Source organism: Quercus robur, chromosome 8, assembly GCF_932294415.1.
Source record: "Quercus robur chromosome 8, dhQueRobu3.1, whole genome shotgun sequence".
Classification (NCBI taxonomy): domain Eukaryota; kingdom Viridiplantae; phylum Streptophyta; class Magnoliopsida; order Fagales; family Fagaceae; genus Quercus; species Quercus robur.
The window spans coordinates 10,824,558-10,850,751 of record NC_065541.1 but is presented as its reverse complement, the minus strand read 5'-3'; the positions used below and the strand labels follow the sequence as shown (position 1 = coordinate 10,850,751).

The following is a 26,194-nucleotide window of genomic DNA, read 5'->3' as shown; positions in this document are numbered from 1 at the left end:
GAGAGAGAGAGAGAGAGAGAGAGAGAGAGAGAGAGAGAACATTTGCAACTATGGCTCCGGTCAAAGTTTATGTATGAAATTCCATATGTAGTACAAACACGTGTTTTTAATTTTTTTATAGAGTTCCTAACTCAATTTGTAATCTAATGTTTAGGTCAGACATACCTTTCTCAATTGACTTTTAGTCTAATTCCGATTTACAACATGTTGCAATTATATCTTCATAATTTCCCATTTGTTCCCAAGTTGCTCGTATTTGTATAAATTTATCTCTTTTTATTTATTTATTTATTTTTTTTTTGTTGAGGAAAGTATAAATTTATGTCTGTTATCTTAAATATTTCGAAAAAATGGTTGTTTGGATTTTCAGTTTTAATCACTCATAACTCTATTTCCGTCACTCATAACTCAAAATTAGTGGGTTCCATGGATGAGTAGTTTGTTTGGATGTGTTTTCAGTTTTTGTTTCCATTACTTAATTTTCTGATTTTTGAGTGATGAGTTATGGAAGTTGAAAACATATTTTAGATGTTTTCAAGTTATGGAAACGGAGTTATGATTGCATTTTAGTAAATACACATATTTGAGAGACCCATAGCATGTAAGTAATCAAATCCGGTCTTCTTCTTCTTTTTTCTTTTCCTTCTTTTCTTTCCTTTTCACATTGGGGTTTTTTTTTTTTTTTTTACTGGGTTCGGTGAATTTGGGTATTAAGAGTTGTAGGAAAAAAAAAAAAAAAAAAAAAGAAAAAGTAAAAGCTCCATTAAGTCAATCCGTGGGTCCCACAAAAAGTAATATTTTTTTAGTTATCAAAATTGGAAACAACTCCCTTAAGAAGTTGTGATATTTTCAATAATAAGTTATGAAAATTAAATGAGGAGTGATGGAAAATGGTTTTTTAAATACCAGAGCCCATAAGGCTTTCATTATTGGCTCTTACCCCTTTTTAAATGGTACTACGGTAGTACCATGGTAATAGTTGATTCTCAATTCTGTCTTTGTTTGTACGTGATACATACGGTCATCTTTGCTCATTGATCACACCCAAACATTATTTTATTGTTGGATATTTTCTTTCTAAACATATACTTCTTTTTCTAATTCTTTTAATTTTTTGGGGGCCTCAACTTATGCATATTTTGCAAACCAAATAAATAACTTGTACTTTTTGAGTTTTTTCCCTCTCCAAATGTAGGTGTTCACCTCTTACAGCCCTTTTAACTTATTTTTGTTACTATTCATAAGTTTCACTGCACTTTATAATACTATTTATGGGTCTCATTATACTATTCAGTTAACTTTTATATTTATCTACAGTACTTTCAACAAAAAGTTTTCAATTTCAACTTAAAAACTATTCCTAAACGGACACTAAATGTGTGTAATCTTCCCACTTCATACATAGCAGTATACTTATAAAGTGTCAAATAGAAGACTGAAATTCAAGATTTTATGAATTACTTGAGACTTAAAAATGACCAGACTAACTCTTACAATTACTTATACATATACTTCTTGTTATACTTATACACATACTTGTCGTTTTATTAGATTACTTTTATTGATGAACCAATTAGATTACTTTCAAAGGTCAAATACTAGACACCTCTGTATATTATAAGCTCAGTACAATATACTAGTAATTACTTAACTTTAAGACATTGGAACCTACCTCAAATTTCTCATGAGTCATAACCCAAATTCATTTTTGCGTAGATGAACTTGAAAACATATTTTATGTTAAGCTCCAGTGAGTCGGTGCTGAATTGAAAGGCTCTATAAAATATAAATAGTTTAATAATACAATAGTCATATGGATAATATAAACCAAATCACTAATAATAAAAAGGTTATGTTAATGATTTATTAAAAGACTATTTTAGAATAATTTTTATGAAAAATATAAAAACTTGTTAAAAGAGTTAGTTATTTTTTATAATAAAATTTATAAAATTTCTTATATTTTGAAAAAAAAAAAAAAAAAAAAAGGGGGTCAACGAACTGGTTGAATTCTCGAGTGCCGTCCACATAATTCCACGTATTCATCCATTCGAAGAACAAACGACAAAGTATTCACCAACCGATGACAAGAAAAGTGAGCCATGTTGACCTCCATCGTGTATTCCCAAAGTCTCTTCTGTTCACATTGGAAGCTTCTTTGCTTACCAAAAAAAAATAGAAGTTGACCTGTTAATTAAGTTGACTTTGTTAAAGTCTTTTTTCATTTTATTTTAACAATGATTTTGTTCGAAGTCTGGTCCTATAGATCTAAGTAAAACTTGAAAGTTCATACTCTGCCATTGCTTCACTTGCAAAAGACAAAGGACTCGATTCAAAGTTTTTGTTTTTATGGGAATAGAGAGCCGAAATTTGACTCTTGAGGCATTTTTGGGGAGATCCCTATAACATAAACTGAAAATCTAAAGAAATTGCAACAATTTTCTTTTCTTTTAAATGATAAGATTTGAAGACACTGTTGCATTATATGTATAATTTACTATCGGGTTAAGATGCATGTATGTGGATAAATTCAACCATAAACGGAGTTATCATACATTCTTTAAGATTGATTGATTTTTTTTAAGCATTCTTTATGATTGAAGAAAATATCAAATATGTTAGCATTAGTTAGCAGCCAAGTCCCATTTACATTTCCCACCAGACCCAACTACTTTTACCAAGAATTTCCTGTATAACTCAGGAAAATCACAAGGGGATAAACATTAATATAATCAACTAAATTCTTGGTTATTCAGTCAAAAAAAAAAAAAAAAAGCTACATTTATTGTGATTGTCCTGGGAGCAATGCTTACTATTGAGTCTCATGGAAAAATTATTGTGTACTCCCGGAGTACCATAAATGCGTACTCCATTTTCTCACATGAATAGTGGGTCTCACTAATTAAATTCATGATGAACCTACCATTTATGTGAAATGAAAGAGTACGCATTTATGATACTCTGGAAGTACCTAATAATTTTCCGAGTCTCTCATGATGTATTGCACTATTCATGTAAAATGAGTATGGATTGCTCCCGAATTATTAAATAATTTTCTTTTTAAACAAAATACAAGCCCAACTATGGATACATTAAAATCCCAAAAAAAAAAAAAAAAAAAAAAAAAAAAAAAAAAAAAAAAAAAAAAAAAAAAAAGCTATGGATACATTAATGACGGATTGGAATTATGTGGGAAAGATGCTTACAACCCACTATTCATAATAGTGTGGAGACAGCTAGCTAGTTGTGAAATTTGTATAACAAGACACTTCAATATTGGATCCAAAATAAAGGGGGTGAGGTGCATTCACCTATCCATTGTCTGGTGCATTGTTCATGCTAAGTAAAGAGACCTAGGTATAGGTGGGAATGGTCAATGCCTCAATGGTGAATTAGGAAACCATGAATTAAAAAAGAGTAATAGTTTTCATCAAAAACATCTGGTCTCAAATAGGCCACCAAAGGTTGTGGCAGGCAGCCTCACTTTTCACAGGTCACTCTAGGACATTTTAATTGGGCTGCCAGCAATTTTGTAGGAGTGGAGAGAGAGAGAGAGAGAGAGAGAGAGAGAGAGAGATAAGGGAATGACACTACATAATTCTTATAAATAGGTACTGGTCACATTTATTGTTAGGTTGGTTTATAAACTTCTCTTAGTAAAATTAGTATCAACTTTATAAAATAATACCGTGTATCTTTAGTATGATAGTGACTCTACAAATATAAGTGCTTGTAAGGTGTGCGGAGAAAATGCCGGAGTTCAAGTATATAGGAGGAAGCTTCACTAACATACAGTTAAATTAAACTAGGGTAAAATTCTATCTCACATTTAAAAATTAAAAAAAAAAAAATTTGAGTGTCCATTTGGAAATGGTCTTAAATGAGCCACAAAGAGAGGAAATCACTCAAAAGGGGGCAGGAACTCAATTGACCTCTCAAAGTCTACACCTAAAGACGCTTTTGTTAAATATAGAGACAAACTCCAAAAAATAAAGGAATTGACCCATTATAGGACTTGCTCAAAGTCAGTCCTCTACGCCAAAAGAGGGATAGAGAGGGTAAAAAAAAGGGCTGTTTCACATCGGAATAGATAAATCAAACTCTGCAGGTTTACCTTGGCTTTTCCAGCAAAATTAAAGGAATTGGGGGATTGTAAAGAAATTCTATTTGCAGAAACAAGATAAAGATCATATTGAATGAATTAGGATTCAAATGAAGTAACTTAGATGGAAGAAGACGAAAATTTTCATTATCAGATTCAAAATTTAAAATTGCTAATACAATATCATCTTTGACACTATCATATTCCATTACAAAGTCTCTCCTAATACTAATGGCACTAATACTGTCAACAGAGTATTCAAACAAATCCTCATCAAACATTAAGCCTCCAAACTCTTCCATTTGAGTAACTTGATCCAGGGCTAATTCAGATTCAGCTGTAATTTCATCCGCAAAGAACTCGTCGAATTTTTCAGCTAATTTCTCATTTTCCTCTATGCCATTGCTTCTCACTGTGATCCAATCTTCATCCCAAGTCCAATTGGGCTCACACGAAACTGATGAGATAGTCCTTCCAATCAACCTCTTGATCCTTTCAGCTGGAGAATTGGACAAAATACCTTCATGGGGTACATTCCTAGGACATTCCAACACTTCCATTGAATCCCAAAGACCCTGTTCCAATACACTAATTGGAGAACTCGTAGTAAAGTCCTTAACTTCCAAAGAAAGAGAATCCAATTCTGCAATAAATGGATGCTCAAGAAGCTCTTTAGCTGTCCACCTTTCCCTTGGATCCCTCCTCAAACACTTGCTCAAAAAGTCTCTAGCTTTACTTGACAACCACCTTGGAATCTCTGGCACCTCACCGGAAAAACCAATCCGATAAAGAGCTGATACCGGATTAGTCATCTCCGGCCATGGGGTACTTCCAGTAGCCATTTCAATGATTGTGCATCCAAGAGCCCATATATCAGCTGCAAAACTCTGCTCTTCTCCACGTGCCACTTCCGGAGACATGAACATCGGAGTACCGGAAATTGCTGATGTGGCAGAACCTCCATTGCCAGCAACTCTTCCCACCAATTTAGCACAGCCCAAGTCAGCAATTTTTGCACCATCCTTGCCAATCAATATGTTCTGGCTCTTTATGTCACAATGCGCCAAGCCATTCATATGAAGATATTCCAAGCCTTGTAGAACTTGCTGTGTGTATGATCTAATCATAGGCTCAACTAGACACCCTCCTTGCCTTTGAATTGCATCTTTAAGCGTGCCACCAGGTACATACTCCATGCAAAGATTGTACACAGGCTTGTTATTTTCATATGAAATGTCATAGCCTATGTACTTAACTATGTGAGGACAACATAGTTGAGACAAAAAATGTTGTTCTTTCTGCAAGAACAGAGAGGAAGAGAGCTCGGTGGTCTTGACGGCGAATAGCTCACCGGACGGGGCGGCCGTGGCTAGTGAGACGGTGGCGGTGGAGCCGCGGCCTATTGTTGGTCCTCTAGTCCACTCCATGAAGATAGAGAAGCAGCAGAGAGAGAACAAAGGAAGAAATATGAAGATCTATGGAGAGGTTTGGGTTGTTGGGTTTTAAAAAATGAGGTAGTGTATGTACAAATTTATATATGTGACTTTGCCCCTTTTGGCTTTGGTATAATTGTATAAACACACAAAATTTTACATATTTAAATATCTTTCTTGTAGACTTGGTTAGTTGGCCAATGTTACTACACTTTTTTTAAAAAAAATAAAAAATAAAAAATAAAAAATAAAAATCTTAAGGATTGAAGATTCTTAGAAACCCACGTGGCAAAAGGAGGGAGAGGGATTAGAAATTCACACAGCAAGAGCTAGCGGTCTTCAGACGGCGGTAACTTGGGTTTGGAATAAAGCCATCCACATGGTGACACATGAGCATGTGCAAAGATTGCGCTGTTTTAGAGGGGTCATGACATGAACACTGATTATTGGTGATTACCAAAAAGAATATAGTATTACTTACACCAGTTATTTTGCGGCGGCAAAGGGACAAAGCTAAAGGCAAGAAAGAAAGAAAGAAAGAAAAATGTGATATGTGTGTAATGTATATTCCAACGCGGAATTGGTGAATGCGATACTTGTTGGAAATTTCTTTTGTTAAATCAAAATATGTGAACCAATCTAAGTAATATACCAATGTTAATTTCTGTACTTAGTGACAAAGGGAAAAGGTTATAGGATCTGAATTCTGAAAAGAAAAGCAAGTTTTATTGAGAGGCTATTTTCAAATCGGTTCGGGAATATATTAAACTGTAAAGTAATTTTCAAAAGAAACACGGTTTCATATTCATGTTTTATATGTTAAATGCTTTTTTTTTTTTTTTTTTGATTAAATTTCCTCGGAGACTCCAAGTAGGCTCCTAGTTACCATATCTTGACGAGTTAGTTTATGTTGGAGGTCAAAGTCTCCTATCGTGTATTATTTATCGCATGATCAACGCTAGAAACCTGAGAAGGGTAATTAGAATGAACTTTTCAATGTGAAATTGGAAGATTCTTAGTGGAATCCAGTGGATAAACGCGTAGACGTACAATAGAGGAAATTCCAAAGAATTTTTATTTTAAGGTTTTGGCTTTTTAGCAAAGCAAAAACAAAGTCAGAATGGACCTAAACCAAGTCTAGACGTTAAGATTCCGAGTAACTGTATACAACTGTATCCCAAGTCCCAAAAAAAAAGGAGTGGATTTTGGTTAATGGGACGGTGTGTATTGCTGCAAAAGGATTCTGGATTTGGACGAGTAAACTCCAAGCAATGCCAAATATGAGTCATGCCTTTTCTTGGCCTCCCAACATTACCATATTCTATCCTTTGCCTTTGCCCACATTTAGTAGAATAAAATATACCAATGTTAGCACACAATGTGAAAACTCTGTAAAAATTGAAAGGGGAATGGATAAGTTAAGCGTGATTCGTTGTGTCGGTGAACAAATCCTTCAATGTGTGCTGTGCTTTACACCGCTCTTTAGTCTTTTAGCTTTACAGCTATACAAGTTGGCCAAACAGGAGTGTTCTCTTAATGCAACCCCCAGAAAGGACAGTGATAACAACTCACTCACTGACCCCCCTTCCCCCTTCCCCCTTCCCCCTTATCATATATCCTTTATGTAGAAGCAATCAAAACAACGAGGCAACAAAATTTTCTTGGGTAGATCTAAGTATTACAAAGATAATCTTGTACTTTTCATATATTAAACATGGAACTGACTTGGGTCCAGTGCTCTTGTACACTAAACCCATTGAAATTTGGACAAATGTCAAATAATTATCGCGTGCTCACATTTCAACAGATCCCAACCTTTGCTTATCAAACATTTCCCGAAACATCAGACCCATATATGATATACTCAACATTTGTTTTGCTTATTTAACTTATTTGTTTATGTTTTTTTTTTAAGCACAATATTTTAGTACAAACGTTATCCTTATTATACTTTTTAACCAATTTTCTAACAAATAAACAAAAAGCTAATCCAATCCCACTAATAAACCTTCTTTCCTTTTGCTCCTTTATTTTGATAAATTGGAATAAAAAACTTTACAAAGCGTATTGTGAGGTACAAGTACTTAAATAAGGCACCTGTGCCATGTGTCATATCCATGGCCGAGGAGTCTATTGCCAAGTGGAGGAGGCCATGAGCTCGAACAGTAAGGCCACATTAGTGGCACATTGCCAGAGAAGGTCCTATGGCTGAGAAAAAATTTCAGAGAGGAGTTAGCACTGACATGACTGAAGGGGTGGTGGCAGCCCCCACATTTAATGCATCTTACCAAACTTCCTAACTACATTTATGTGAAGAAGACTTCTGAACAGTGCTGTTTAGGCCACCGCAACTCACAAGGGGCTTGCAATGATGTCTGATGGGACAAGCACTTAAGTGGTGTACTGCACAATCAACAAATGGAGGATTGAGATCGCTTGAAAAGAGATATATAATATGAGAGACCCTCCAAGGGAGAGGGGAGGAAAATTTGTAAAGAAAACACTGTAACATTAAGAACAGCAAACTGTAATCAGATCTAAGAGAAATATATTCAAGAACTGCTCTCCTCGAATATTGCCGAGGAGGAAACTATGTACTACTTTGACTACCCATTGTTCTTCCTTGCTCTCTAATCCTCCTTGGCCCACTAAGGCTGTTATATTTTCCTTAAAGTCTAACTTTTTAGCCTATTCTCTACAAATTTATTGTATCGGGCTCTTTGAGTCTTAAACGGTACATTCTTTGAACCCAAGGGTTAAAGGCCATCCCTACACGTATACTTACTGGTCCGTCTTGCATTTAAATCAGTCCCGTCTATTCTTCTCATTGTCTCTATTCTTCGTCTGACATTACCTTGTAGCTTTCAACTTGTGCCCAATAATTCCCTGGTAAATACTAAATACTCCCAAATAAAATCTGTCACCCCACCAACAATTACTGTCCTCCGAATAATTCGAATAATAAACTCTATCCTTTAATATTTTGCCCATCATCCACCGTGAACCAATGAATATCAATTCCAAATCGAATGAATTATTTCTGAATTAATACTCTCATCACTACTCCTACCTCTTTCCATCCACAACCACATGCAATACAATATCCTTTCTTGTCAAATGTCATACCATAAAACCCTGACAAAACATCTTCTGGCTTTGCAGGCTGTGCTCAATGCATAGTCATTTCTACTGTCTCTCAAAAACAAAAACTATCCACATGCATTTTTTTCTCAAAATTTATTACTTTTTAAAATATGATTTAATAAATCAAGTTTTAATACACGACAATCTCATGAACCACCACGTAATGCATTAGAGAAGATTTCTCCGACCTGGTCTAGAGGAAAATTTAATCTTTTTTGAAATCTGACTGTTTTGACTTGACACTGCCTATCGAAAATCTTACAATTACAGAAGTATTTGCAAGGCAATCTTCACCAGTTAAGCCCAATTCGCAGTAGCTTGTAGCTCAGTTGCCTTTAGAGAAAGGCAAAATAATCAAGACAGACCATAGAAACATGTTTATATTATAACGTATAATTCTTTTAACATGATTAAAACAAGTTTGATGCGGATTCACAGAAACAAGCTTCCACATTAAGCGCACACATATTTACATGTAATTGTTATTTGGAGCTTAAGTTCAACACCAAGGACGATATTACAGTACAACTAGTATTTCAGAATGCAACGTGTTCGAAGAGATGGATAGACAAGGACAAACTGAAACAGCAGATTAGGCAGCTTCAGCAAACCCAACTCTCTGATTGCCATAGTCAAATACTGTATGGTAGCGACCCATGAAAACATCCCCCAGGATCCTGTGATGCACAAGAATTGAATGGATATAATAAGTTCCAGTCCAACTTTACCAGCAGTGAGATTATGCATCTCATTTTGAATATTAATATCCAATAAAATCATTGAATGGACTTATTATGACACATGAATCTTAAAAGGATAGTTAATCAACAGCAGAAGTTGGGTAATACCAGAGAGGTCCACGAGGAGGTGGCACATCCAGAGCAGTAAATCCACTAATGCATTGAGCTGCTTCTCCCTCACCAACTTTAAGGACATACTGATTGAATCATCCAAAAGAAATAAACTTGACGTTTAAGAATAATGCACTTCAAAGGTAGCAAATGCCCAAAATAACCAAAATGAATTACATATCCATGTTCACAAACAGCAATTTAAATAGCCATAGTCATCACTGTGCCATAATACAACAAGGGCAAAAAAATAAAAAAGAGAATCTAATTTTCCTAAGCCTTGCTACTGAGCATGTTGCAATTGGAAGAAAAAATTGCTCTAACGCCAACTGGAAAAGAAAACTAATTACATATATAGCATATTTTAGTGACTGGAAAAAAATCATATAGGATGCACCCAAAATCAAAGCAACAACTAAGTTCCAGAACCATTTTAGAATATTTAAGTAATCATATCAAACCTGCTCAGGGCTGAGATCAAAAACCCTTCCACCAATCGTAAGGGAAACATTAGGCAATGAAGACAAACTGTTACAATCAACTGCTGATTCTCCCATTGGACTAGGCAGCCGGTCACAGAGCTGCAATTATGACAGAGTATGAGCAAAGCACGTAATGGCAGAAAATGGGGAAAAAAACTGGATTGAAGGGTTACTTCACCTCATTGACATAAGTTAGTATACGGTCCTGTGTTTGATTCTGCTTAAGTTGGTTCTGCATCCAAACAACTGTCATCTCACATGTAGAGCACATTGCATCGCGCAAACCATTAGATGCTTTACGAGTGTTATCCACAACGCTCTCAATGTCCATACTGACCACGACATATTTGCAAAACTATTAATTAGTTGAAGAAAACACCCATAAAAATTGGTCAAATTAGTGATAGAAATGAATATTGCCAATTGCAAGAAACCAGTTAACTCTTACCTTACACCTCGAGTCCCATCAAAAGTGCACAAACCAATCTGTGAGCAGATTTTCATTGGTTGGTCCTGGCAAAATATAGTGTTGGTCATTAGAATTGAACAAGCATATATCATACAACAATTAGTTAAAAGAATGGTTTTTATAGCATGACAACTTGGTAAATACCTTTTCTAACAGCATCTTGATTATGGTTTCTCCATATTCTGCAACTACAGCCTTGCACTCTTGACTTACAACCCCAGTGGCTCCTATTGCATGATTGACTTCAGTGATGATAGTCTGCAAATGAGAAAAAACAATATTGATCAAACAAAGACAAACAGGATGAAAGCGTGCATATGTAACACTCTTTTCTGATGCATTTAAATAGCATGACCACCGCATTTAAAAAAGAAAAAAAGCATGACCACCACAGACACATTCAGGGTAACATCAATCACCAAGTAAAAAGTTGACCCATGACCTGAATTATCCTACAATGTAAGCAGCAACACAGAACAACAGCAAAAAGCCAGTAAAAGATAAATCACTTTTCCTATTAAAGAGTAATATGGAAAACAATCTCAAGCAGGAGATAATGCGAAAAATCCATGATAAAAACGGACGCACAAACCCACAAATTTCTTTTTTGATTGGACAAACACAAATCATCTGCTTCCTCATTTTTAGGTTAGCCCATATAGTAGATGACAAGAGGCAAAAGAGAAAAAAGAATGGACAATAAACAAACATGCACATCCAAGAACACAGCAGAAAAAGGAATTCCGTGTAACAGGCATGTTTAAGGCATCAAAATCGAGTGTATCCACACAGCTTTGAATCTACACATGAGAGGAGGTACTCACCGTTGGGCCTGCCAACAAAGATGTTCCAGAATCTGCAATTGCTGAACATCCACTGGCACAAAATCCTGAAATAGACATGTTTGAATCATGATGGAACCAGTAAATGCCACAGGAACAGCAACAAAAACTAATAAAGGCTAAAACCCACGTGTCCTGGGAAAAATAGTTTCATGCTCCATAAACCAAGAAAGCAACCAAAATTTCTATAAATCTTACCAGTTGTTTGACCATCAATCAATACATCACCCATGTCAAACTGCCAACAAAAGGAACAGGAACACATTTAGAAAATTGAGATTATCTACAAGAAGTCATTGATATTACAAGTGCATGAAATTTGGAACACCAACCTGCCAATAGCCTTTCTGTGTCACAGGAACATAAGTATGCTTCCCCTTGTAATGGTTAGGATCCACCCCACCAAAAACAATCTCACCCCCTTCTTCTTCATCAGTATTTCGGTTAAACCAAAATGAAAAAACTGGTTCCTTAACAAGACCTTGTTTAACCATGTTGTACCTGGAGCACTTCAATAGTTAGCAAACTTGGAATGGAAGATCAACAAAAATCAAAATACAAGAAGCAGTAACACATATGATAGTGAAGGTGCAATAATATATACCACACAGGTACAGCATTTCCAACTGAAATCTCTTTAAATCCAAGGCCAAGTATGCCATCAAACTTGGCCACCAAGAATGTGATGCTGGGCTCCCTAGTTGCCTCAATAAATTCCTGAGAAAGGCCACCTTTGTCAATAAAGGGAAACCAGCAAGAAGAATTTGTGTGTATGTAGAAAATATATGAATGTATAAAATAGTACTAAGACCTTGAAACTACCTGATTCTTGATGACAAGATCACCAACTTTCACATGGTCTTGACTAAAGTACCCAGAAATAGCTCCGGTTCCATAATGGATATCAGCTGGTTTACCTGCACAATGTATTAAAAACAAAATTCTTTCTTTAATTTGTAGGAAAGTGCCACAAATACAAGTAGGTATCCATTTTCCAAAAACCCAAGACACTCAATTCATCCATCCTCTCAATCTACACACTCAACATATTGCAGGCCTATGGAAACAGAGACACAAAATATTGGTGCCCATTTGTCACTAAACACACGAGCATTGCTAATATAAAATATCATAACTCATGATATGGGATACCTATCAGTAGAAGAATTGAATGCACACTAAAAGATTGAAAGAATTCCAATAAGAAATACAAGTATTTCAAGACCAGTAAACTGAAAAAGGAAACAGACACAAACCATTCTTCTTGTAGGTACTTGAACTGCTTGACTTGTACTTGGAATGGAAATAGCAAGCAACCTGGACCCAGAGGCAATATCATGACATTATCTCCTATGGAAGATTATGTAAAAAGTAATTCGAAGAATAAATCACACACAAATATCCAAAAAGAAATTAAATCACAGAAACTCACCGAGAAGTAACACTTGGAAGAGGGCACCCACAAATTAGAACTACCAGTGTCGAATATTACAGTGAACTTCTGAGGGGGAGTACCAATACCAATCTCTCCAAAGTACTGGGCATCCATGTAATTCTTTAAAGATACAATATCAATGTCCTCTGGATCTCCTGAGTTCCCACGGAGATAATATTTCCGAATAGAAGCACTCCGGACCTCTCCATCTTTTGACTCGAGCTGGGCAGCAACCCGGTTATTTTTATCAAGCTTTGTCTTTTTTAATCCAATTCTGACCAACCCGCCATTGGAAGCAGAGAACACCAGAGGAAACAAGAGGAAGCAAAGGAAGAAGGTAGCGACAACTGTTTTGAGTTTGGTACCCATCTTGCTACCTGTCAATTGAAAAGACAATTTCTTATATGAAGGAAAAACACTAATAAACTAATAATAACTTGTAAGCTGGGAAAAAAAGAAATCAATTTCTACACAAATGGTTTACAGACCAGCCCAAGTCCACCAGAGCTTGAGGCATTTCCCCACATGCTTAGGCACACACAGTTGCATATAAAAGCATACGCAATCACGTTATTAGACGAGTTCTCACTAAAAATACCTTTTGTTTTAATCTAGGACCTAAATATGCAATTTAAAAGTCCCTAAAATACATCAAAAGCATTATTAAAGAAAGAACTTCATATTGTTTCATTTTATCATAAACGGACATGTAAATTTTGATTCTTACCCTCTCTTTTGTTCATGAGATCACAGAGAATGAGCATAGATATAAACATAACTATCACTGATTTCTGGCAATTGATTTCCGATATAATTCATCATCTCAAATTAATAAAAGCCATGCGTTTGTATTACACTTGATTAAATGAAGGTTTAACCGTTTAACTTCTCTCTAGTCCCAAAAGTGGAAATCCAATTTTATTCCCCCACCCCCCCCCCCCCCCCAAAAAGGGAATTTCTCGGCAACCAAACAGAACTGAACTAAAGAAGCCCCAACTTCCTAACACGCAATGATCACCCTTGTATAACAACAAAAAAAAGTATCTAACCCAACACGTATATGCAACACTCTAATACCACAGAAAACACATGTAGACCCCACATGCATATTATGGTTATATGTTACGTGCAACCATGGCACAAGACACCAACTAGCACAACAGAATAGCAATACCAAACATGGAAAAATAGTGCCATATCTTACACGCCAAGCTAGAGTTCCAATCAATCAAAAAGGAAAAAAAAAAAAAAAAAAAACAGCTCGTCGTAGATAATGAGTTTTCAGTAGCAATCAAACCTTACGTTTGATTCCAGATAAAACAGTGAAATTATTCAGTAAAAAAATTACAAAATTTATTTATTTTTTTAATCCGAAATGTAAATTTCAACTTGATCAAGTCAAGGGGGCTGCGATTCACTACAATCGATTCGATGGAGGTACCTAAACCTAGCTTTAAGTTGATCGACCAAAAATAAAAAAACTAAAAACCTAAAAATTTAAGAATTCAATCATTTTATTTTCCCACCGTTTCTCAGCAACCAAACAGAATCGAAAACAGAGAAACTCAACCTCATAACAATCAATCATCAAATTCATAACAAAATTAAGAAAATAGAAGGTGCAACAATTAAAGCAACATCAAGCAATCACCCAAAAAAAAAAAAAAAATTAGATACAAATCAGTACAAAAATCAAAGATCATGATCGATTCAAAAAAGTAGGGATATGAATTTCAATTCAGGAGAAGAAATTACAGAGAACGATGGAGAGAGTTTGAATTTACTCACACGGGTCACACAGCTCTTGACTCTTTTTGAAGAAGAAAACAAAAAAGCACCAAACAATTTAGAAATGGTAAAGCACAACAAACCGTACTGGATGGTTCTGTTCGCTATAAACGAGGGAGATATTTCAGTGTAGGCTGGTATCTTTTAATCTGGACCGTACACGTTGATACGATGCCAGAATGGACGTACGACAAAAAAAAGTATATTCTTTTCTGATTTATCAAGGAGAATTTAGAAATGGGGCTGTGATTCTGTGTAGTGTTGTGCATGGAACTCAATAAATAACCGATAAGCATGATTAAGATTAACCCAGTCCAATCCAAGGTGATAGATTAGTTTTGAGAAGTGATAACCTTCACGACATTTTCACAATAAAATTTACGCGTTAAGTTATCATTGATTCTAATTTAAGTTCATCATTAAAATTATTTTTTTGCCCACAAGTAACCATTAGTAATAATCTATTGTTAAAGATTTATTATAAAAGTGTTGTAAAAATATTATAGACATAATATTTATCATTAGTTTCAAAACCGAATAAAATGAATCAATTTCTTCTATGATTTTTAAAATCTTATTCTTATATTTTGACATGACCATATAGAAATTTGGTAAAGTGGTTATCATTATTTTAATATTTAATTATTAAAATTTTTTATGGGAATTTATTTAAATTATTAAAAATGTGACAAATTCAATTCAACCATCTTAAAATAGAAGGATAGAATTTTGAAATTTTGTCTTTGAGTTATTTTGAGAACTTTATACAATGTTGACCCCTAAATTAGGTTGAACATTTTTTGTCTTGGCATAAAAACTGGCAGTTTTAATTTTAGAATAAAGTAAAATTGCATAGTATTAGAATCCAAGACCATCAAAAAAATGTATTTTTTTAAGGAATAAACCATCAAATCATATATTATTATATAATAAAAGTTAGGCTTAAAAGTCGTGATTGCGCTAAGTGGTTGCACTAAATTACAAGAATTTTTTTAGAATTTTAAAAAAATTAATATAATTTTTTTTGTACTTATCTTCTCCTATAATTTCTAAATTGATAAAAATCTCAATTTGATTACTGTAAGAACTCAATTTGTAACAACCCAAAATAATATTGGATTCGCATGTAAAAAATGCCCAAACAATATCATTTGTAGAGCGTGGGTTTGAAAGGCTAGGCCTTGGTCACCAGACGGTGGTTTGTCGTGGTGTTCATATAGAATTAAATCGTGTTCGCTCGAGGAGTCTTTCTCTTGGAGGCGGACTGGGAGGCTCTGGTTCTTTGCCATTTTTCCCAGCCCCCCCTTTTTGGCGCATCAACCTTCACATTATATAGCTCTTCTTGGTTGATCTTTGCCCTCCACTTTTTGATCAGGCAGGTGCCTACTTCAGTACCCATCCCATCAGCTGTCCCCCCTTGCTTTTTGTTAGTTGCGATGATCGAAGTCACCCTGTCCAGGCGTCTTTTCTCATTAATATGGTTAGGACGTTGGCGGGTGCATTTAATGCGGAGGGGACGTATTTACCCTGAACCAGTTTCGCACCGTACCCCCACGTGGGTCCCATTCTACTCGCATCTCCTCTAGGGGGCTTTTTGGGGGCAGCCTTCAACGAGATGTTGTTCTTCCCTTTGAAATCTTGGAGTGCCGAGGACAAGGTCATCCTCGGTTGTGCCCCCAGCATTTCGGTCTTTCCCCATTCGTCCTCGGCAAATACCCTCCTCAGCACGGGCCCTGGGTCCTAGTAGAGTGTGGGCCGGATCATAAGTTCCCTGGCCCCACAATTACAATTCAAACTCTTCATCTAATCCTTTTATTATTATAATTTATAATTTGATAAATTTTTTTTTTTAATTTGATTATAATTCAAACTCTTCATCTAATCTTATTTAAATTATATTACTATGTGTAAAAAAAAAAAAAAAAAACATAAAAAAACAGCAACAATCTTCATTTATTTATTTATTTATTTTAATTTAAATTATATTACTTCGTGTTAAGAAAAAAAGAAAAAACAACAACAACAACAACATAATACCCGTAAAAAATACAAAAAAGCAAACAGCAAATCTTTTTTTTAGACAATTATTGTTCATACCGATTTATCGAAAATGTTTTTGGATAAAGTTAAAAAAAATTGTAAATAATGTAATAAATATTTGAGTTTAAAGTAAACACCTTCTCTTTCTTCTCAAAAAAATAAAAATATCTATATATAATAAATGTTTGTTCTTCTAAAAGAAACATTTTTTTTTTTTGGCTATAAAAGAAAAGTTTTCTTTTTTCCATAAAAAAAAAAAAAAGTTTTCTTTTTTCTTTCTATTCATATGACCTTTTTCTAATCCACTTTTTATGGGATTTATGAGATTGCAATAAACAAATTGATTAGAAATCTTAATTCCAATAGGATTTAAATTTTATATCAAATGAAACTCTACCTATATATTAATATATAAATATATATATATATATATATATATATATATATATATATATATATATATATCCTTTTTGAAGTGAAGTTTATTCCAATGTGTGAATGTCTAAATCCCATGACAGGTATGCATTCTTTCTTCATTATTATTTTTTTATTTTGTTTAAGCTATTTTGCTTTAACTTAAAAAATAAAATTAATAAAAACTTCTCACATACGTTTTAACCCAATTCATAATATTAAACTTTTGTACTCATTTATTCTCTTCTACAATAATTGGTTCAAGTTTTAAATACATACTCACACTTTCATTTCTTAAAGTGATAGATAAAACAAACAGGTTTATTCTTTATTTTTTTTCTAAATTTATATCTTAATTTATAATTTGTGTTAATTTCTTAATTTTAAATTATGAATAATTTTGATTCTATTCTTTATATTGAATGTAAATTGTTGATTATAGGTTTTTGGTTGTGTTATATTCTTCGGAAAAAAAAAAAAAGAAATGAAACAAAATAAAAGAGTTTATATAAATTTGCCAACAAAGCTAAATAGATAAGCCTAAGAAATGTTTACTAATAATAGTTTTATTAGTAACTTTTTATTAACATGATTTAAAAATAAATTGAATAGAGAGATAATTTATTAACGTGATTTAACTCTACTAAAAATTTTTTAAGGGATTGGTTTAAAAAATTTTCAAAGTAATTTTCTAATTATTAACTACTATGCGCTAACTTCTAACTACCAAAACCCACAATTGAAATACTAATCTGTATGAGACATCACTTCCAAAAATTAATATCTTAACTATTATATATTACGTTGGCTTTTAAAAAAAAAAAAATTAAAAGAAGGGTTTTCTCCCTCCCTGCAAAACAAAGGGATTATAACAAGAATTAGCTAGACAGGGGTAAGACTATGCCACCTCTTTTCTACAATAAATGTTAAATTCAGATAATTTTTCATGCATCTACACACGCTACAGAAATGAATTATAACAAGAATTAGCTAAACAAGGATAAGACTATACCACATCTTTTCTACAATAAATATTAAATTTAGATAATTTTTCATGCATATACACACACATGTAGCGTGCAACACACAGGACTTAAACTTGGTAGGGTAAAACTCACTCAAGTTTCAGTACCTTCTTCCATACTTTCAAGGACAAAAGTTAAATTCTCATGTAAGTCTCTCTATACTTCAAATTTTTAAATGTTTAATAATTTAGATTTTTCTTAATTATTGAATTGAGATTTCACTTAAACATGATTTCAATTATTGTTTTGGATAATTTTTAACTATTAAATTCAAGGATTTTCCATTTAAATTATATGTCATTAGTTGAGCCTTAAAGTTCAATGTATTGTTGAAAATCATTATATATATATATATATATATATATATATATATATATATTTAGGTACCTCTACTATCTTCCATTCAATTATATATATATATATATATATATATATATTATATGTGTGTGTGCATTTTATGATACCTTAGTTTCACACAACATGCATTCATTATGTAGCTTAAAAGTAAAATGTTCATTTATTTTTATGTGCAAGACTTAGGTACAGTACTTAGGTACTGTTCCTTAGATTCCCCTCTTAAAATTCTGTTATGTGAATTTTTTTTCTCATGGATAGAAGTGTATTTTTTTTATTTAAATAGTCATATGGCTAAATCTTAAGAGAAGAACCTAAGGTATTATACCTAAATTTTGTCCTCTTTTTATTATTTATTTTAAGTAAATTAATAAAAAAATTATTTACATATAAATTTTGATTAAGCCGTGCATTGCACGGGCATAATGCTAGTGTATTAAGAAAGTTAGACATTTATTGGCCTTTATGTGAGGAGGTATAATGAGCTTAACTCTTCGCTCATGGTTTTATAGACATTTGTTTAAAAAAAAAAAAATTAACCACATACTTTCACAAATATACCAAAAACCCAATCAAATCCCACATTCACACCCTTAACCTCTCTCTCTCTCTCTCTCTCTCTATATATATATATATATATAGTTTCTCTCTCTCTTTCTCCCTCTAATTTGATATGTTGTTGGGTTGGGGTTTTGTTTTAGTTCTATCGTTAAGAGGACTAACATGTGATGGGGGAATTCATTTGGGTAATTTTTTTTTGTACATTTATGAAAGTTTGGGGTTTAAATTGTCTTATTTAAAAATCCAAAGTTTGATGTGTCCCAAGCATAAAAATACTAGGTGTTTTAGAAACTTCTTCCAATATTTTTTTTATTGCACGTGTCTAGTTTTATTTAGTACCTCTCATTTCATTTCATATACTTACAGTCTCACATTATGCCAATTATTTGATGGGTTTGATTAACAAGTGCTCTTAAGACATTTTATAATAGACCATTTTAGGAAAATTTTAATATTACTTTTATAGGAAATATAAAAAAATCTATGAAAAAATCAATTGCCTTTTCTTTTCCCATAAATATTTCTAAAAATAATTGCTAAACTAATGATTTCAGGATATTTGTTAACTTTTCCCTTATTTTATTACCTATGTTTCAAATTTGATCCAAAAACTTTAGGGCCCATTTGGACTAAGATGGGAGGGTGGGGGAGTAGCTAGAGTATAGTTGGCTGAAAATAACTAATTTTAGGTTAATTCCACTTTACTCTACTTTACTCCCTCTCCCTCTCCCTCATCCAAATAGACCATTAGGCTTTTGGATGTTGACCCCAAATACTAATTAAAAAAAAAAAATGCAAATAGAGTAAAAATATATGGCCCAATAGGCCTTGCAAAATCAGCCCAATGCCCCAAATTGATCCAAACTAATCACATGTGAGTTGGCTTGGATTAATTATTTAGCATTTGTGTATTGATTTGGGTTGGTAGTTTCTCAAGTTAACCCAATGAAATTAGTTTGGGTTGGAAGAGTCCTTCAAAGCTAACCCAAATCAACCGTCAATAAATAAGGATATAAAGGCTAGTCTTCAATCTTTTATTGTTTGGGACCGTAAAAATGTCTTCCTTAGTGAGAACTTTAATTGCCCAAAACCTGGTTGCTTGGGCAGTTTCTTGCCATAGGCCAGCTCTGTCACGCCCCAAACCCGATACTCGGATTTGTGACCATGACCAGCATGCTAATATCAAGCCTAAACCTGATATTAACAAGAACCAACTTAACTTTTTGAAAACTTTTACAAAAGCTTTCCTCTTTCTTTTCAATCCTTGTTTCTTTACTTAAATTATATGACCTTTCACTTAACATTCAGAGCATCTACATTGTACTCCAAAGGATAACATAATTCACCAGTTACTCAAATTCTGAATTTCACATAATACATCTCTTAATACTTTAAGGTACACACTTTCATTAGATCCTAAAATACACAGTACTATAAAGCTAAACATCAAATTGCTAATTTAGGATCTATACATATAAAACTAAAACCAGCTCCTTCCAAAACTTGACTAAGGCTTTCTCTGCTCCAAAATAAAACCTGCTAACTGAAAGAGTGGAAGGGGTGAGCTACACAGCTCAGTAAAGGTAAGATATATAAGAATTCAATAAGGATGCATGCAAATCAGATCATTTCATTCTATGAATATTCAAATAGGAGAACATCTTTTCATGCATAGTATTTTATACTATTCATAATAATAGCTTATACGCTTTTCATAGAAAATAATTGTTCTCCTTTTTCTCATCGGTTTAATATTACCAAAACCTTTCGGATTAAACTTCTTTCATTTCCTACAAAGTCGCCACATATATATTCTCATTACAAAATAATTATTTTAACTTAAATCAAATAATTGACAACTTTGTATTAAAATAGAAACATCTTGACCCAATAAGAAAATATTTCTTTATAAACATTTTCCCGAAAAATATTATAACTCTTATAGTCATAAAACTTAACATTTCATACAGAACAGGTATCTGATAACTTTTAAACATAACTTGTACTTTCTTCAGAAGCTTTATCTTTATAGCACAACAGAACTTTAGAAACTTTTATCTTTGATGAACAGCTTTTCTTTTCATCAGAAACTTCTTCTTGCCATGAGAGCTTTTGCTTTTCATAATGCATTTTAACAAAATAATTCTCTCATGATTAATAACATAACATAGCTGTTCATAAATAACTTATTGGTTAGTCCATATCTGATAAGTCTGTACTTATTTGGGAGGCTTCTAGCACCACGGTGTTAGGCATCCAGCATTCCCCACAATGCCAGGTATTCCCGGGATTACAGCATAATACATATCTTTCAATCATGGGGGTAGGTTGGCTTCCCCCACAAGTTGGTCGTAACCAACAAGGGGCGGGTACAGCAGAGCCAGTCCCACTTAATAGCCAATCATATAACATTTTCCATGGAAAACCAGTAATTAACCCCTACTGGCAGAGTTCAGATCACCAAAGGACATAACCCGAAAACATTTCATACTTTACATTTTACTGAAATTTCTTATTTTGCATAACATCTCATAATAATAGCATTTCCATTCTTTTCATTAAACATCATGTTCGTGGAAATTAGTAATGGCATCAATATACTTAAATCATATACATAGGGTTTCGAGAACTCACGAACATATCTTGTCAGAATAATGATTATATGCCATATCTCTAATCAAAACATTTTAATGCATAATATACTTTAAAATAATCTCATGACTTACCAAATATCCATATAACTTATCCCTTACTTGAAAGCAGAGGAATCGAGAGCCTAAAGTCGAAGGAGCTTAGACTTGGATATTGGTAACACCTAAACCAAATATCAAAGCTTATTACTATCTATAATTCCTTATCGTAAACTTCACATTCATCTCAAAGCCTATCTCTTAGAATCAAGGAAGTCCTAATCCCACCTCAAAGAGGTTCCCACAAATACAAATACATTCATTAGACAACATGATATACTAAATCATAGAGAAACCAATTCATAAAATTTATATATGATTATAACATATCAAAGGATGAGCATATTAAATTATAGCTCAAAACATTCACCCTAACTTTAGAATTAAATCCTCAAAGTTAGGCATGTCCCTTACTGTTCACTGTTCTATTTCAGCAGCATATGCCCTATTTGTAAAATACAAACGGGCTGTCCAAACACATCCAATTGTCGTGAAATTTTACATAACTACTCCCCTATATGTTCATTATGACCCATAAAAATTTCGGAGTCAAAGAATAAACCCATGATTTACTAAAAATCACACAAGACAGCATACTCAAATCCGTCCTGACATAATTTCTTGCAACTTAAAAATTAAACCATTATTTTTATATTAATCCAAATGCTGTGAAACCAATTCATTAACAACCACAAGTGTCTTAGGTTTCATAGGAATTATCCCTAGCATCCAAATTCACTATATGCAATTTAATACATAATTTATCATGCATAAACACAGAATCTGTCACAGTGACAGCTTTGTAATGTTTTATCGTAAATTCACAACAATTATCAAACAATGGTATTTTCATATGGGGATTTTTATAAACTCATTAAACGTGTTATAAAACACTTAAATACAGTCATTTAACCATTTAGAGCAAATTACACACAACCAAAAATCCCAGCAGCAGCATCAAAATACTCATCCTAACTTTTTCTTACTTCCTTAATCCTATAAAATCATTAATTAGTAAAAACCCTAACCTACCTTCAACAAATCCCCAACACAACTTCAAAGCTTCTTAAAACAGCATATATATATATATATATATATATATGTAGACTTACATGAAAGGATTTTCCTTTCCTAGTGCTAGACCAGAAGGTATGAGAGGTAGAGAGCTTGAGAGAGTTGAAAGAAGCTTCCTTCTTGCTGCTGGACTTTCTGTCTGGTGCAGCCAAGAAAATGAGATAAGGGGAAGACTTTTGGGGAGCTTCCTAGCACTTTCCTTAAGAGAAAAGAGTGTAAAGTGAGGTGCAAATTTCTGATTTGCATGGATCCGTGGGAAATGGGAGCAAAAGAGTTTCTTGAGTCTTATTTCTTTGAGAAAGTCAAAGAAGAAAATGAAGTGTTGCCGTATAAGTATAAGGAAAGAACAAAGAAATAAGACAAAGAAAACGAATAGGGAAAGAAGAATAAGAGATGAACCTCTTGGTGTAGTCAAGAAGTCAAGCAAAATATCTTGGGCAAACTATCTTGGGTGACATACGTATATTGCTAAGGAAAGGGAGGATAACTCATCTTTTCAACTTTCTTGCATTCACACTCACTTTTCTACCAAAATAATTTCTTGCATTCACACTTACTTTTCTACAAAAATAATATCACTTTGCATATACATACATACATATATATATATATATATATATATATCTTATAACTTAACCACTTAATATAGTTTTGTACATGCTAAGTATATATTTACAATACAAATAGTCATTTCAATTATTTATAATCTTTAAAATTCTTATTCAATGACATTATAAAATAATATGTTTATTAAATACTCTTATATTAATTTTTGTAAGTAAGTGGCTTAAAATATTAATAATACTTAACCACTTAAACACATAGTTTAATTATAAAAAATGGGTCGGGGTGTTACAAGCTCAATGCATTTTGGGCCATATGCAACAACCTTTTTTTTTTTTTTTTAAAGATAGTTTCAACCTATGGCATCCACTCTTGATGATGACTCTTTATAATTAGACCAAAACATCAAATTGGTTTTTAGTGTAGATGGGGATTGAACCCTAGATCTCTTATTCAACCATCAGAGACTTTACCAGTTGAGCTAACAACAACTTTAAGTGTAGTATTTTCTTATATTTGATTACTTAATTAAATAATATTTGTTGGGTAATAAAACTTAGGAAGAATTACTTAATTACAACACATTAGATTGTTTAATTAAATTCAAACACCTGGTTATATTGACCAATAAAATAGAAACAATATTTTATTTTCTAGTGACAATTAAATTTAATATAACTATAGGTTTGAATTCAATTAGAGAGCTGACTATAGAATTGTACCTAAGTTGTACCCATTTTCTTTTCTAAAAAAGTTGCATTTATATATACTATAAATTTTACTACATAAACCTTATAACTTAATGTGACACTAATAGAAAAAAAATCACTTTTGACATTCATGTATTATGTCATTAAAGTTCACTAACCATGGGTTTCAGTTAACTCAACTAGTTAAATATTTGATAGTTGAATAATAGATTTTCCTGCTTACACCAAAAACCAATTGGTGTTTTGGCATAATGATAAAGATGGCAATCACCAAAAGTGGACGTTATAGGTTGAAACTCTATAAAATAATAAATAAATAAATAAGTCCACTAATCACATTTCACTACCATATCACTTTGTAAACCTTTTATCATAAAACTAGTATGTAACCCATGCTTACGCATGGGAATGAAGAATCATAGTGGTACTATTGATATTAGCTTGAGCTATTAAACATATAGGATATAGTTTGACCAGTACATTTGGAGGTACTAAAAGTTTTTTCTTGCAATTTTCATGATATTGGTTATGCTAAATTTCTCATTACATTGCTATTACGCATGTAGGAACTGGATTTGGAAGCCCAAGCCCACTTAGAGTAATGGAGCCTTGCACTTCAACCCAAGCCCAACAATAGAATTATTTTAATGAAGAGATGGGAAAGCAATCCCAACACAGTAGTATATCAAGTTTCTGGCTAAGGATGTTAGTCACAGTCAAGGAAAAATGAGTCAAAATAAGTAAAAAAGCTCTCCTTGATCTTTCCTGAGGATGTGTTCTTATATAAGTCTTGTTGAGGTTATCTCAATTGTACATTATTCTTTTTCCTTTTTCTTTTTATTTTTCCCCCTCCAAAAAAAGTCTCCTCATCTCAGAGCTTCTTTCTTCTTATATACCCTATTTCTTAGTATCGTGACCTTCCACGTGTATGCCCTAGAACTCTCCCTCTGATATTTGTCCCATCAAGGCTTTGCTGAAGGTGGTAGAAGGGGTTGTTAGTTGTGAAAACACTGTTCAAGGGTCACCTCCTCATAAATGCAGCAGATAAGTTTGCTACAAGGCATTTAATGTGGAGGTGGTAGGTATGCCCTTTCAGGTAACTTCCTACAACCCACTGTATTTCCCCAAAATGCCACTTCTCCTCCTCGAGCGCTCACAAGACAGCATGCCTCTTCCCATCCTCTACTCAAGTAGGTCACCTTCTTGGGTCTGAGGCACTTTACAGATGGTTTGGTGAGGTATGTCCCGCTTCTCGCCCTTCTCGATCCTCGGACACCCCACGATGCATATAATTTTGAAAATCACTATTGGATCTACATATACAATATCAATTCACAATTATTATATGTGAAATTCTACTAAATACAACACAAAATAAAATAATAAATTGTTCAAATAATATTTCTTAAATTGAATGGGGATAAGTGTATGAGATCGTTCAGCTCAATTACAGTTTGTTATGTTCAATATCTTCGTATACAAATATTTGAATAAAAACTATATAAAAAATATATTCATTAGTTCAGAGCTAGAAAAAATAATAACAAAATTCTAAACAATTTAATTTGTATGGAAAGCTAACGAAAGAAAAATCCAATTTTAATTCTAATTGAATTTTCTATAAACTATGGTTTAATATTTATATATATATATATATATATATAACTTAGTTAGTAATGGACTGTACATAGTCATGGTATATTACATAAATGACTTATAAATTTGAATTGTTTTTAGTTATATGATTAGGTGTTTTATGGTTTATTTATATTGAACTCCTCATTTTTTACACTAAATTAACTCATTTGATATAAAAATTAAAAAATTTAGATTAGATGGGACACATGGCGCAAGATTAAATTCTAATTGAAATCCAATTTTTATACTAAATTAATTCACTTAGCATAAAAATTTAAAACTTAGATTAGATGGGACATGTGGCACAAAATTATACTCTAATTGAATTCCAACTTGAATTCCAATTGGATTTTTTTCTTAGCTTTATCTATTAATATATACTAGCTTGTAACCCCATACATATGTATGGATACACTTAAAGATATACAATAAAATGCACAATATAATTCATATATATATATATATATATATATATATATAATTTAAATACTATTGATAGTTATTTTTATATTTTGTTAATTCTTTAAAAAATTTTATAAGGATATTATTAGGTATAAAGTGTAAATTGTCTTTTTTAA

The 26,194-nt window shown here is 32.9% G+C and overlaps 2 protein-coding genes and 1 long non-coding RNA gene across 5 annotated transcripts; all 3 read right to left on the bottom strand.

Annotated features, from left to right (window-relative positions):
* Positions 1-4,110: 4,110 nt before the first annotated feature.
* LOC126695844 (mitogen-activated protein kinase kinase kinase 18-like) lies at positions 4,111-6,135 on the bottom strand. Its single transcript, XM_050392648.1, has one exon. The coding sequence runs from the start codon at positions 5,527-5,529 to the stop codon at positions 4,111-4,113; it is 1,419 nt and encodes a 472-aa protein (XP_050248605.1). The 5' UTR covers positions 5,530-6,135.
* A 2,906-nt stretch (positions 6,136-9,041) lies between these two features.
* On the bottom strand, positions 9,042-14,713 carry LOC126694553 (aspartic proteinase-like). Of its 3 annotated transcripts, none has more exons than XM_050390899.1 (14): positions 14,549-14,704; positions 12,756-13,135; positions 12,580-12,640; positions 12,146-12,240; positions 11,928-12,040; positions 11,656-11,824; positions 11,522-11,561; positions 11,306-11,370; positions 10,626-10,739; positions 10,461-10,525; positions 10,191-10,344; positions 9,992-10,111; positions 9,528-9,616; positions 9,042-9,356 (listed from the first exon to the last, which is right to left on the bottom strand). In XM_050390899.1, the coding sequence occupies exons 2-14, from the start codon at positions 13,125-13,127 to the stop codon at positions 9,272-9,274; spliced, it is 1,542 nt and encodes a 513-aa protein (XP_050246856.1). In that variant the 5' UTR covers positions 13,128-13,135; positions 14,549-14,704; the 3' UTR covers positions 9,042-9,271. The 3 variants fall into 3 exon arrangements, with proteins under 3 accessions (XP_050246856.1, XP_050246855.1, XP_050246857.1); XM_050390898.1 differs by having other exon boundaries at positions 14,514-14,650; XM_050390900.1 differs by lacking the exons at positions 9,042-9,356; positions 9,528-9,616 and having other exon boundaries at positions 10,087-10,344; positions 14,547-14,713.
* A 5,491-nt stretch (positions 14,714-20,204) lies between these two features.
* Positions 20,205-23,027, bottom strand: LOC126694552 (uncharacterized). Its single transcript, XR_007645802.1, has 2 exons — positions 22,743-23,027; positions 20,205-21,755 (listed from the first exon to the last, which is right to left on the bottom strand). It is a non-coding gene; the product is annotated as an uncharacterized LOC126694552 (long non-coding RNA).
* Positions 23,028-26,194: the final 3,167 nt, after the last annotated feature.

Bases quoted from the DNA above. Each gene is read 5' to 3' on its own strand.
- LOC126695844 (XM_050392648.1), bottom strand. From the start codon at position 5,529: ATGGAGTGGACTAGAGGACCAACAATAGGCCGCGGCTCCACCGCCACC.
- LOC126694553 (XM_050390899.1), bottom strand. From the start codon at position 13,127: ATGGGTACCAAACTCAAAACAGTTGTCGCTACCTTCTTCCTTTGCTTC. The intron at 12,641-12,755 runs GTGAGTTTCTGT...CTCTGGGTCCAG, and splicing joins CTTCCAAGTGTTACTTCTCG to GTTGCTTGCTATTTCCATTC. The intron at 9,617-9,991 runs GTTTGATATGAT...TGATTCAATCAG, and splicing joins TTGATCTCAGCCCTGAGCAG to TATGTCCTTAAAGTTGGTGA.